Source organism: Rhineura floridana, chromosome 1 (genome assembly GCF_030035675.1).
Source record: "Rhineura floridana isolate rRhiFlo1 chromosome 1, rRhiFlo1.hap2, whole genome shotgun sequence".
NCBI classification, from domain to species: Eukaryota; Metazoa; Chordata; class Lepidosauria; order Squamata; family Rhineuridae; genus Rhineura; species Rhineura floridana.
The window spans coordinates 125071577-125086182 of NC_084480.1; the positions used below are offsets into that span (position 1 = coordinate 125071577).

General features: G+C 36.6%; 1 protein-coding gene across 3 annotated transcripts in view; it reads right to left on the reverse strand.

The window, feature by feature from the left end:
• Window positions 1-704: 704 nt before the first annotated feature.
• The window catches only part of LOC133387163 (RNA exonuclease 1 homolog), a 49427-nt gene continuing 35525 nt past the window's right edge, over window positions 705-14606 (reverse strand). For 2 of the 3 annotated variants that reach the window (XM_061631384.1, XM_061631381.1), the window contains exons 12-16: window positions 13262-13372; window positions 11291-11406; window positions 8702-8840; window positions 7737-7857; window positions 705-1705 (exon numbers count right to left, since the gene is read on the reverse strand). In XM_061631384.1, the coding sequence (XP_061487368.1) occupies window positions 1614-1705; window positions 7737-7857; window positions 8702-8840; window positions 11291-11406; window positions 13262-13372 (579 nt within the window). In that variant the 3' untranslated portion in view covers window positions 705-1613. The remainder of the gene's footprint in view (window positions 1706-7736; window positions 7858-8701; window positions 8841-11290; window positions 11407-13261; window positions 13373-14606) is intronic. The other variant, XM_061631394.1, reaches the window with a different exon arrangement.

Consider the following 14606-nt stretch of genomic DNA (forward strand, 5'->3'; position numbering starts at 1 on the left):
GTCCTAAAAGGAAGCAAATTCATGAGCGACTTTTGCAGAGGCAACAGGCAACTTAAACCAATGGTTAATTGTGCCATTATCTGGAGAAACTAAAAACTCAAATCATACCTAATGCAGATATGGGGTAGAATTATCCCACTGGACTACCCACTATAAGGAGGCAAGCCCAAAACAATAAATCATAAGGATATATGCTAACCAGCTTAAAATAACACTGGGTGTTTTAGGATCATATAAACCTTAATTCCTTGCAGCATATAACCAGTTCCTTTCTGACCAAATAGTATGCCCTTAACAAGTTAGAAATTACTGCTGTACAGACATGACTGCTTGCATGGAACCTTGCTGTCGATGCCCTGTAGGCTGAATAGCATAATGCTGTTTCCAGTCTCTTTCCTATTACATTTGGCTTTTTCAGCTACTGCGGTACACAGATGGATATTTAATATATGTAAAATGCATCAATGAAGTTTCCTAGTTGAAACACAGAGCAGTATTCTATAGTGTTTTTACAAGCAGCAGATGCACACAAGAATATAAACAAAAGCTTCAATCTATGAGCTTTGGCTCTTCATTCCTTTCAGAAGTACAATATCCTACTGTATAATTATTTGTTCATGCATCAAGTAGGCACCTCCAGTAACAGAGAACTTTTTTAAAAAGACAAAACATAGTATGTAGTTTGTTTCCTCTGCAATCTCAAGTATATTGTATAGTTATATTTATTAGTAACAACTGTCTAAATGCAATGTCTAAACATTTAACTACAATGGTGAAAGTTAAATATAATACATTGGTTAGAAATCAAGACATACTGGGATGTTCCTCTAGGCCCACTGGACAAGCTGGCTGAATCTTTCAAGTACCTGTGTATACTCAGCAGAAAGTACACATCGTCCCACACAACTGCAAGTTATGTCATGGAACTGACAGGAATTTTCATGGAGAATTCATAGAAATATATATCCTCTACAGTAATAGACAGCCTTTGAGTTTGCTAGTGTTTTTAAAAAATAAAAAGTATTACACATTTTCACTGCTGCGTTTAATCTCTATTTGCAATTTAAATTACAAATCCCTTTGTTCTGTAAGATTAACAGACAGATTAAAGCTATAAAGCAGTAATAGCTCTCATGCAAAACAATACTGTACAAATTGCCTACATATGGCCACATAAGCAGCTTCTAGAGAGCTCTACTAAGTAAATGAAAGGACTACAAACTTAACATTTGTTTTATTCATGAGAAAGCTAGACCTGTTTTATTTCTGTAGAATGTGACAGGTGAAAAGCAAGATCGAATATCTTTGTTTAGGACATATATACAAGGTTCATAAAAGGATAGAGTACAATATTCTTTCCTGACTTCCAAAATTAGGAAATACTCATATAAACGTTCTGACTAGCACAAAACTCACATAACCAATTCTAATCTTACACTGAACAAAAATATCATAATCCTGAATACTATGTTTAACCCAAACCTCCAGCACAACTAAGCAGATATACTTAGTACAATACTCTTTTGAATTAATGTAATTACAGGGATAGAAAATAGCCTTTTAGCAGCTGTTGTTGCAAACCAATGATGAAGAAAGGCTACTGATTAAAAGCATCAGTATCTTCTGCCTTTAGTGTCTTCTTTGACTTTCCAAAGCATAAGTTCCATGCAAGCAATTGCATCTTCACTACAGTCATGACCACCACCTAGAAAAAAAAAATCAATATACGTATTATTTAAAATAGACAAAGTTGGCACTGAATATTTAATATTAATGGATGTAGCAATATACCTGAGTACTTGCTGTATAAAGAAAAACTAAAGAAAAATATTGAGTAGAGAAAATGGGCAAATATGATAGAGGAAACCTTGAAGAGAGTTCTAGTGTTCAGTCATACTACAATCCAATCTAAATCTGTCTTACAATAAGCCATGTGTTCAATCAGAGATTGTCAACTGATTTCTTCCATCTCTCCAGAATGTTAAGTTTGTAAGGAAAAGGAAATAAAAAGTTTACAAGATGCAAGAAACAGATATTCTACATTTTAATGTTACATTTTAATGTTAGGGTTTTACCTAAGTCTTTGTAGGCAATGGTGTGACTTACCATATATGTTCCATAACAGTAAAACCTTTACTGGTTACAGCTTTATTGATGATGGCAGCTTCGTTAATTCATGAGAGAATTCATTTGTGCAGCAAAATACACTCCAGCCCCTTCCCCAAGAATAGAAGAGTTGGCAATCTCTGACCTTTGGAATTCTTCCTTGGGTTACTAAAAAGGGATCCGTTTTGAATGTATGGAGACTACCAACCATGTGAATAATGATCTAGGATGATAAACTCATTACTTCTAAAACCAGGGGTGGGTGATATGCAGCCATCCAGGTATTGCTGGGCTCCAACTCCCATCAGCCCTAGCCAACGTGGCCAGTGGTTAGGAATGAGAGAAGTGCAGACGAGAGCTGCAATTTATCAACATCTAGACGAGGGGTGGGGAGCCATTGACCCTCAAGTTGTTGTAGGAAGCACTCCAATCATTCATCATAATTGCTCATAATGGCTAGGGTTGATGGGAGTCATAAGCCAGCAACAGGTAGAGGGCCACAAGTTCCCAAACCCAGCTCTCAACCTTGAAGGCTTCCAAACTTCTGAAGATAGCAGGTAGATACGCTTTGATAGGGTAATGAACAACCATTAATCGTTTTGGAACTCTGCTTTAAACATAAGAAATATTAGACAGCATAGTGGAGGTACTTCACAGTACAATTAGCAGCAAGTCCTGGAATTTCAGTTTAGTCCAGTCTCTTTAGGACAACATTGAGGTCCGAATATGGTATACTGTAGAAAGCTATGTGCAAGACATTTCACATGAGGAAACTGTATGAATGTGTGTACCCATGTCTTCAGCACTTTTTTAGTAGGAGTCTTTATATCAAATCACAATTTGGCCAAAGTTATAGGCTAGGCCAGAGAAGAAAAAATAAAGCTGCAAACATCTATTCCAATTTTTCACCCAATATCCGTCATCTGAAGAAAAAAATTAGTAACAAAAAGTCAAGCCATAATGGTAAAAAAAATCTTTTGCATCAAAACAGGCAGTGAATAGCACCCTATATCCAATTATGAGCATTGAGAGTGTAGAATATGCTGCCCTGGGCTCCTGCTGGAAGGGCAGGATATCAATCAATCAGAATATGAGAACAGTGCCTAATCATCAACTGACCCCAGGTGGCAACTACAGTTCCATCCAACTCTACAGCTGTAGCACATTTGAATTTGTTGTCCTTTCAGAGGGTAAGTCATCCCTTTAAACTAGAGGTGGGGAACCTTTCTCAGCCAGAGGACCACATTCCTTTCTGGCAACTTTCTAGGGACCACATACTAGTGATGGATGGGGCCAAAGATAACAGTGGCCAGAGCAACAAATGTAAATTTTACCTTTGCACAGTAGTTTCCATGTGCACTCACACTCCTCTCTGTCCTCCAGTCAGGAAAGCAAGCATTATCAGAGTTCAAGGAAACCTTCCAGCTAGACAAAAAGTAGGTGTGGCTCAAGAGGGTGTATGGCCTGGGGATAGCTCTGAGGGCCAGAGAGAGGCCTAGAGGGCTACATTTGGCCTCTGGGCCTGAAGTTCCTCACCCCTACTTTAAGCTAAGCAACAGGGAAACCTGCTTGCTCTGAAGCAAGGTTATCTCTTAAAGCCTTGATTCTACAAAGCTAGAGATTGGCCCCGACACCATCAGCATTTTTCTCTGTATGCATAAATCTGCCTTATAATGATAAAGTGGGGAAGGCATGCTCTACTGCAGCAAAGGGTACTAAATACACTACTGGTGTATTAACACAAGAGGGTAGGGGATCTCAAACCACACCACCACAAAAACAAAGATGACTATAAAAAGATCTATGTTTGAAATCAGGGAAAGTCCGACCTCAACCACAGAAGTCACTGTGTAAGAATAATAGTAGAGCTGGAAGGCGCCTATAAGGTCATTGAGTCCAGCCCCCTGCTCAATGCAGGAATCCAAATTAAAGCATATCCGACAAGTGGCTGTCCAGCTTCCTCCTAAATGCCTCCAGCGTTGGAGAGCCCACCACCTCCTTAGGTAATTAGTTCCATTGTTGGTTCCATTGTTGCAGTGCTCTAATAGGAAGTTTTTCCTGATGTCCAGTCGAAATCTGGCTTCCTGAAACTTGAGCCCATTATTCTGTGTCCTGCACTCTGGGATTAGTGCAGAAGAGATCCCAGCCCTCCTCTGTGTGACAACCTTTCATGTACTTGAAGAGTGCTCTCAAATGTCCCCCCAGACTTCTCTTCTCAAGGCTAAACATGTCCAGTTCTCTCAGTCTCTCCTCATAGGGCTTTGTTTCCAGTCCCCTGAATACCCTTGTTGACCTCCTCTGAACCTGTTCCAGTAGTGTGCCATCTGTAGCATATTCATCTCCATACACTCCTAAGTATCCAGTGATGATCGCCGTTATTCATACAAATTGTCATTTGCCTGTACAAACTAGCCTTATGTACACAACTTTTTGAAGCCTGGAGTGTGGTGTTCCTGTATGGTATTCTAGGAAAACACTGTAAATTATCACAAGCATAAGTGAGCAGAACACTGAGCATGAATTCACAGGTTTCTTGGGGTTCCTAGCAGCCAGTTTTTAGCCAGTCCACGCTTTTAGTAACTAACACTGGCTGTGCTTTCATGAATTTCCAAAGCACTTTTCCTTTCCCCATGCAAGTCTAGAGTGCATTTGCTAGAAAAGTAGCCAGCATGTCTACTGGGATTCCAGAACAGCATTACAGTGTAATGGAGCCACTACGAAGTACATGTGCGATTACATGCATAAATTTGTGGATTTGTTCTCTGCAAGTCTAATGGGGTTACAGTTATAAAGAAAGATGAAATGCATCATGTGTAAGTTAAGTACTTGGTTCAGGAACAGGTAACAATGATACAGAATATGTCCAATTTTGGGAGGCAGTCTGCTCAGAACATGTGTTAATAGTATGAAAGCAGTGTAGTGTGCACTGACTCGTATGAACTAGAAATGAAACCCAAATATAATCAAAATTTTAACAGTGCAGCTCTTGAAAGTGATGATCGCATTGGAAGCTGCCTTTATGAGGACTTCCGGGAAGGGTGACTTCGCTTGTGCCTGCTTTTGAGACGGGCTCCCGCCTCAAAAGAAGCTTATTCAGATATAAATCAGTCAGAACATTTTTTTTTTGACTGATGAAATTTCTCCCGGGCAGGGAGAAACGTAGAGATCAACCTCAAAAGCCTGTTTTTGTTGGGAGGACTGGATTTCATTAATTTATGAGAAAAGGTCCAGCCAGCAATGCCGGACGGACTTCCGAACAAGCTCTATCTGTTTAATGCGATACGTTTATCTTTTCTTCAAAGAGAAAACAGACTAACAGGCAAGCACCCTTCTTTCTATTCTTTTTTTTACTTGGTTTAAATTGTTGCAGCAAAAAGAGATTTGTCAAATGAATCAGCTTTAAAGAACTTCTGGATGAGCTATAACTCTTCTCTGTTATTCACGAAATTAACAGCTTATCTCTGTTTCTATTGCAAAAAGCTGTCCTGGAAGTGCATTCTAAAGATATAAACAGAAGAGGGATTTCTATTCTGAGGAACATTACATTGTCTGGGACTATTCTCTTTTTGGTCTATTTTATTTTGACGAATCTGCTTCTTCACGACGCCACTAACTGTTTTGATGCTGGGAACTAAATTTGTTTTGTATTTTTGAACATAGAGAGATAAGGCAGGCTGCTCTGTTTATACTGTGATGTCATCAAGCCTGGAATATTAACCCAATTGTTGCTGAAATAAGAAGTGGTTCTTCTTTATTTTTGTTTTGTTTTGTTTTCGTGGTTTTAAAAATGGCAATCAAGAAAGTGGCTGAGAATCTGGAAGTAATTATGTTTCAGAAAATAATGGATGAGATTGAGATAACGAAACAAACCCTGCGACAGGGCAGTAAGGAGCTGAAAATTGAACTGAGCAAAATGACGCAGGAGCTTAAAGAAATAGGGGATCCTGTGAGAGAGGAGAATGAGATCAGAGATGAGAAAAGAAAAAATAAAGGGAAGATACAAGCCCTGGAGATTGGAACAAATGTGGAATTGGAAAAAGATCTGGAGTTTATGGATATTAGAAATAAAATCTACTGTTTGGAATTTAACGTTATCTCTGAAGAAATTAATGAAGATATTAGAGATAAAGTTATCAATGGCTTGGATAATCTTCTGGACTGGAATGACGTGATGGAGCCTGATATAGAGAAAATCTATGGAATTAACTGCAGCCATGTGACAATAGAAAAACTCTCAAGAGATGAGACAGTGCATTTTGTAAAAAAGAAGAACAGAGATATGACTTTACAACAATATTTCAGCAACTTATTCAGAATTGATGGCAAGAAAATATTTGGGATAGAGGAAATTCCCATCAGACTCTTATTATATGACTATGGTTATGACAGCAAGATTATTATGGAATACTGATAATGGAAGATTGGACACTGAAATTACTGGACTTAACAGGACTATTGAAGATGGAAGATGGAATTAATATGGATAATGGAATAATGGCTATTGAAATTATTGGACCTAACAGATTTTGATGAGATGGATTAATCGATATGTTTATTTGGACTATGGTTATGACAATAAGATTATTATTATTATTATTAACGAGATGGATTAATCGACATGTTTATTAGGAGAAAAATTGATAGATATATTTCTTAAAGAATTGAAACCTCTCTTTGACTTTTTGTGGAAAGAATAAAGTAATGTTTATGAGATTTGATGATTAATTAAGATAACTACTGGAGGAAAGTGATTTTATAATATAATTTAAGAGACAGGATTGTTATATATTGTAGACCTATAACTGATTTGATCTGCGACAAATGGGAAGTCAACATTTTATTTTTTTGTTTAATCATTTTTGTTTTGTTTTGTTTTTTGTCTTTGAATGTTTTATGATTTTGTTTTGTATGTTTTATGAAAATTTGAATAAAAATTATTGTAAAAAAAAAAAAGGAAGCTGCCTTTATGAGCTGTATTTGTTCTACTGGCATATATTCTCAATTATTCTCTGTGCTTTCTTCCATTTGTTATCTACACTTAAGAATCATAAACAGTTGGTATGCAATCCCACAGATCTGAAGTAGTCTGTATTTACATTTCTGAAGATCTTAAATCACTGATGAAACCTGCTTACTTTTCCTCTGCTTTGGCATGTATCTAGCCAAGGTTAAAAATAAGTATTATCTGCCTGATTAGTCTTAATGATATTTGGGAAGGCTCATAGCATTTGTTTCTTGAATTAAAGAATATATGACAATTTGAAAACCCTTTCTAATACAGAGCATATGTCAATACTAGCTTTTTCTTGTGAACATATAGTTTTTTAGATAACATGCTCATAACTTAAAACCACCCAGATGTGATTTGCCTATGTGAATAGGCCATCATAGCTCTGACATTACAGTGAGAACTTCCATGTCACCTGTTGGCACCTGACATACAATTATTTTCGACAAGTCAGTTCACACACTTAGCTGGCAGTGATCAAATGAAGCACATGCATGATCCAGTCTTTACTCTGGGAAACCTTAACCTAATTGGAAAGTTTGAGTGACAACACATACGCTGCTCGCTTCCTGGTTCTCCATTCATTGTGCAAAACACTGTCATTTCTGCAAGAAGGTCTTACCATCATCTTGAATGATTCTTTGGAGATAATCAGCCATTAGATTTCTAAGTGCTCTTTTATGAGGCAAGCCTAACCGATGAGGAAAAACTACTGATGTATCCACAATCTTATTATGAAACATCTGGAAAAGAAATAAAGCTGGATAATTCAGTGACATTTCATACTGGATTGTGAGTTGCCTCCTAAAAATATTCTTATAGTTAAAAAAATACCACTTCTGATAAAGTGCTTTTATAATCCTGGCATGGTTTCACATTCCGTTTTTCACTTAGGGGCCTGTTTTACAGCAATTCCATTGTGAAGCGGAGAGAAGGCTACAGCTGCCTGAAGTGGCACTACTCCGATGTCTCCCCGGTGGCTGACCATGCAGTCAGAGTAGTCGCAGCCACTGTGAGACCAAGAGGGCATGGAACTTTCACAAGGGCCAGGAATTCTGCCCAACATGAGATTTGGAAACTAAACTTGAGGCAAGGCTATGAAAAGACCCATTAACAATGCCAACTAGTCTCTTTCCTGACCAGCAAGCCACACAACCTATCTTCCCACTCTCATTAACATGTTTATTGCAGCACCTTTTTACCCCTTAGAGCAACCTTAAACTATGAAATTCACTGCCACAACATGCAGTGATGACCACCAACTTAAATGGCTTTAAAAAGGATTAGGCCGATTCATGAAGGATAAGGCTTTTAATCAATGGCTATTAGCCATGATGACTATGTAATGCCACCTCCAGGACCAGAGACAACCATGCCTATGGATATCAGTTCAGGAAGGACATGAGCATAATACCTCTTTCCCTATGGGCTTCCCAAGGGCATTGGGCTAACTGCATCAGGAAACAGGATGCTGGACTCGATCTGATCCAGCAGGCTACCACACTAAAAAGTTAAATCTGAACCATTTTTATGTTAGGAATGTAAACAAAACATTTCCAACCATTTTAGTTATTCTGTACAATTTACCTTAAGAGCAAGCAAGTCGCTCTCTAAACTGTGACCAATTAAAATTGTGTCTGCACTGAATAAGTTGAGCAATATTGCCTGCGCGTCCCGAATGGATGTTGCAGTACTCTTCATGTCTTCTGCTGTCACTCCAGAAAGTCTACAGCAGATTAGAGTGCCAAGGGAAGTAAAACAATATGAATGCTCAATCAGAATTGAAGATGACATAGGGAGACATGAATGCTTTAGAAATACTGGATTCACTTATCCCACTTAAGATTAATTTTTATCTTAGGGAAGACGCAACTGAAGAATTTTTATTTCTCTACCACCAGTTAGTGATATTGTTTTCTTTAAAATCTTTTAATTTAAAAATAAAGTAATTGTTCACCATTAATTTTCATGCAAATCTGCTTTGATATTAGAAATGCTTTTTCAAACTATATTTATCCTTGTCAGTGCATTAAAATACACACTGAAACTTGTAGTCCATATATAGCAGGGACTAGGAGCCATGCTAATCTCTCACCTGCCATCTGTATATGCATCAAATAGGAATAATTGCAGAAGTGCTAGTCATGCAGCCTAAAAAGTATTCATGTTTTAATGTAGTATTTTCACTACAACTTCACTCATTTCTGCACTAATGCACCTACTACTTAAGATGTTGACATATAGGTCAAGACTTTCCTCTTCTCCCAAGCATTTTAGTATGTGTTTTTAAATTGTTTTTTTAAAATGTGTTTTTTAAATTTGTATATTTGTTTTTAATGTTTTTAATTGTTGTAAACCGCCCAGAGAGCTTCAGCTATGGGGCGGTATATAAATGCAATAAATACTAATACTGATATATGATTATTTCTATCTGTCACTACTGGCGGGTGCTTTTTGTCCAAAATGATATCTGTAGTGAGAAAACAAAGGAGAATGTGGCAAATAAGCCTCATAATTTCTCCACAATTTTCTCTGGTGCAAAAAATCTCTGAAGCCGAAGATATACACAAATGGTTTTTAAAGAGTAAATTGACTGATGTGCAAAACCAAAATTCAATTTTCAACATGCATTTCTTGTGTTTATAACAAACAGGTAAGACAAAAGAAATTCTAGGAAACAGAGCTGGGAAAAACACAGCTTTTCTATTCTGCAGAATTTTTTGGAATATAATAAATTATATGTTATTTATTTTGATCTGTCTAATGACTTCTTATCAACCTCAAAGATTCAAGACTTTTCAAATCTGCTCTGCACTACAAAACCTAACAAGGAAATGTGGAAGAATGGGAAAACTATCAAAATTTGAAAATATATATACACACACCCCAAAAGTAAAAGGCATGGTAGATACAATTTTCAAAATACTTAGGGAACTTTATGAGAATAAGCAAAAAACCCTACTTAAAATGGGGAAGAGATCTTGGTATTATCATACATGAGAATAACTGGAATTTGACATGACAAAATATGTAAAACTCTGATATAAGGAAACCTGAAAGAAAACTTCTATCAGACAGTACACCAGTGGTATTTTTAACTCCACACAAATTGAAGCATATGTATAAATTGCCAATTGATACAGCATAGTTATCTGGCTATCTGGAAGGATATGCAGAGGAAGGAGATATAGAAATGGTTACAATACTTCTGGCATCAGCCAAAATGTCAATACCCCAAAACTGGGGGGAACTATATCTGCTCTCATTTGGGTGGTTCTGTAGGATATGGGATACAGCTGTTATGTAGAAAGCTTCATATTATGTGAGAGAAATACAAGATATGAAAGCAAGTTTATTGAAAAATGGGAAATTTTTATTGCTTTCTGGGGAAATTAGACCATATTCATTATTTTTGTTGGTTTAAAATAATACCTTTTTCTATTGTTTGTTTGAATGGTACTTGTTGCTGGTAGATGCTAAAATGGTTTTCTGTATTCTGAATATATTTTACCTAGACATATTTTGTTAACTAAATTTCTACTATTCAATAAATAGTATTTAAAATAAAATTAAAAGTTACTTGGCCAGAGAGCCTTGATGCAATACCACAGCAAAAAGTAGTAAAGCTGTACAAGGAGCTTTGACTCAAAGCCATGTGTTACAACTCACTCACCATGTTCACATCCAATACTAACGAAATATCCTGTCTTAATATGCCAAGAAATGCATGACCAGGACACTTCATTCCTCTTGCAAGCAGCTGAACAAAGTCAGATTTCAGCACTTAAATCATCATTTACCATTACATGTGAACTTTATAGTTATAATTAACAGCTTCAAAACAACCCAACTCAACTTCAAACTCCAGTTTCATAGTCTGACTTGATTTGAACCCATTAGCCAATAACCATATGAAGTTGTGGTTTAAAGTCTGCTTAATATCTTGGGCTATTTTGAAACCATTAGTTATGTCTGAATTCATGTGTAACTATTAGCTATGATTTAGTGCTAAAACCTAGCTTGTTCAGCTGCTCAAAAGTAAAGCAGATGTAAAGGAGGTCCATGCAGCTTGTGCGTATTCTGTCCTATTAAGTCAAGATTTCTAGTTTAGTGTTGCATGCAAATACGACCACTATCTTCAAATTTGATGTTTTGGTATTTCAATAGCTCACATACCTACTATTATAATCTATGATTTCATTATCAGGCTTAACAAATGTATTGTAGATGACATGAAGAGAAGGATCAACTACTGTCACTCGGGAGAGTTCAAGTCCACATGTTGTGTAACACTGGAAGAGAAATATGTTAGGTATGTCATAATTCATTTTAGTTTATGATTATGCTCTAAATAATTCAAAACAGAAACTAATATAATTTTAAAGTAGCGAGTTTTATAAACTGAAAATCTCGGTAGTAAATGGTACAGGCATATACTAGAAACTTGGATTTATTAGCACCTTTTAAAACATAAAAGTAAAATTTTCTTTCTCTTGGGTCTTTCTAGCACTTGCTGTCAGCTATTACCACAAAAGATGTTTTCTTGACTATTAGTAAACTGCTTGATTTTTCCATACAATATTTATTGCAGCATTTTAAAACTTCTGACTCCAAAAAGTCAGCACAAGTTTCAACAACTACATTTATTTGAAGTAATTTCATATTTTATGAAGGCTGTACTAAGCTAGTTTCAAATTCATTTCCATACTTTTTAAATACAGCAATATGAATACAGCTTGCCGCTTAGCCTGAATTTTAACTTATAATCAATGGCCTATTGACATAATATGATTTAGTCTCCATTGTTAAGGATTTTGTGCAGGACACCTACACAAATGTAAAGTGTCCTGATTGATCTGTACCCCATCTAGAAACAGACAGGAACATAGCTCAGCAATGTGCTTTGCATATAGAAGATCTCAGGTTCGATCTGTAGCAACTCCAGTTAAAAGGCTCAGGCAGTATGTGATGTGAAAGATCTTTGCATGAAACGTTGGAGAACTGCTGTCAAGACAAGTTAGAGGAAACTGAGCTAGACAATTATAACCCATCTAGTACAGGATAAGAAAGTAGTCTCCTAGACACTAGAACAAAGAACATCTGTTGTATAAGTACATACAAGAAACCTTAACATACATTATTAAAAAATCACAGTTGACTCTAGACTATGGATATTTTTTATTCCTTCTAGATTTAGAACCAAAGACGTTATAATGGAAATTTAAAGTGCCACCCTGGGCTCCTATTGGAAGGGCAGAATATACATTTAATAAATAATAATGATGGAGATTCTATGTTAATCAAGTTTCACCAATAATCTTTTGCACTGAGGAGAAATGCTGGAAGTTTCACTTCAGTCAATTTTCTCACTGTGTGCTCTGATTCCATTGACCATTAGGGGCAATAGATATAGTTAGTCAGTTGAAAGGGCTCCTGCTTGAATTCTCTCCTTGTTAATTTCGTCAAATTTAAGCATGCCTCTGATTGGTTAGACTAATATTCTCAGGCCTATCACCACTTCCAGTTCCTCCTCCTCCCCACAATTCTCTCTCCAAACCTTTTGAATTCAGCTAGTGTATATGATTAAGCTTTCCCATCCATGTGTACTTTCTTAATAAAATGAGTTTATTTTGTTTAAGATAAACACCACTCTTTCATATTCTTTTATATCTCCAATCAACTCTGCTGCATCAAGCAACTCTCTTCAAGACATACATATATAGTTGCAAGTAAAAGTGTTACTTTTGCTAATCAATACATCCTACACTCAAATCTGCAGTTTGTATATTTAGAAATAGAATAAATTAAAATAAAAAGCTACCGAATACCAACCCTCCTCTAAAGTATATTGCCAGGATTTCATCCTGTTTATATAATTTCCAAATATCTTAACTCATTCTCCATCACGCAGCAACATCAGGCTGGGTACAAATGGAACAATAAAAATAATTCCCAATTCCAAAACAGGAGAGCAATGGAAGCAGGAGTGTCATATGAGGCAATTTTTCCTTTTCAGATAGGGCAGGCTGTCCAATCTACATTTCTCAAGTGAAGACATTCACATCCACCATTAAGACTATACTGCCAGGAAAAAAACAATTACACTTTTAATATTTTTTTTAAAAAAGGGATGCTATCTCAGCATACCATTTCACAATCTAAAGCAAATACACCATGATTTCCATCTAGAGGAGGTGGTTTGATGAAAGTCTTCACAAAGCCATCCATATTTTCCTTTCTGCCATCATGAACATGGAGCTACAAAGCATCAAGAAAGATTCAAATTCGTTGGACCAGTGATATATTTTCAATGACTTAATAAAATTACCACCCCATTTCCAACCTCCCTTTTCAAGAATTCCACTAAGCACCTTTTAGAAGTTTGTGCCCTATTTATTTTGCCAGGCACTTGTACACTGATTAATGTCAATGAACACTGAGGATTTCCACTTCATATGTTTATTCTGTCTTTTTAATTTTAAATTTAACTTCTTCATGCATTTTAAATATTAATTTTCCCATCTAGAGACTTCGGTATGGTCAGACAGAAAAATTTAAATAAAATACAACCACCTAAACCTTAATACAGAAAACAAAACAATTAGAAGGAACTAGCTTGCTTTCCATAGAATGGATGTCACAATTCACCAAGATACAACTTGCTTTAAGAATCAGTACCAAGTCAAGGATGAGTACACAAAAGTACCTCTCAGCATATCCAGAGTGCACCTCATCACTAAATTAACACTTATCCACTCTTCTTCCATACATTTAGATTAAAGGACATTGGCACAAGCCATAACCTCTGCACAGGTCTGAGCCCTATACATCGCTTTAGCACTACCCTCACCTTATTTCTAGCATATTATGCAATCAAGTGAAAAACATTCCTGAAAACATTTTTTTTAAAATCTACCCTCCATTTCCTCTCATCCTTTAGTATCCTTTATCAATTTCTCTCAGAAATGTATACATTTTTCACAAGTTAGTCTGTCTTGTCAAAGATTACACTGAAACCAACGTTCAGTTCAGAAGTTGTTTTTAGTGCCAAGAATGAATGCAGAGCACACCCTACACAGAACTGGAGAACCAGACCTGCTTGGAAGGAAATTTGGTCACCTATTTTGTTTTAACTCTAAGATAAGGAGGCTAATGGAAGAGCAAGAACTGAACATCAAGTGAAGATTTAAAAATAACACTTCATTTTTCATGCTCTCTCCCTCAGATGCACAAACACCCTTGATAACCCCTCTCATTGTAGTCAACCAATCAGCAGCTGCAGACAGGTGACAGCGTGTAAAGGGGCTGTTGGCCTTACCTGAGCATAATTTCTCCTGGAGAACAGATCATCAGATGGAAAATAGCACCACCTAGCGTCAGCAGGCAGGAATCGTACGTTTTTGAGGAAGTAGCAACCCTCACAAGACCCCAGACCATTCACTGAACAGCTGAAAGGATACTCCAATGATGTTAACTTAATGCACACTTAAAA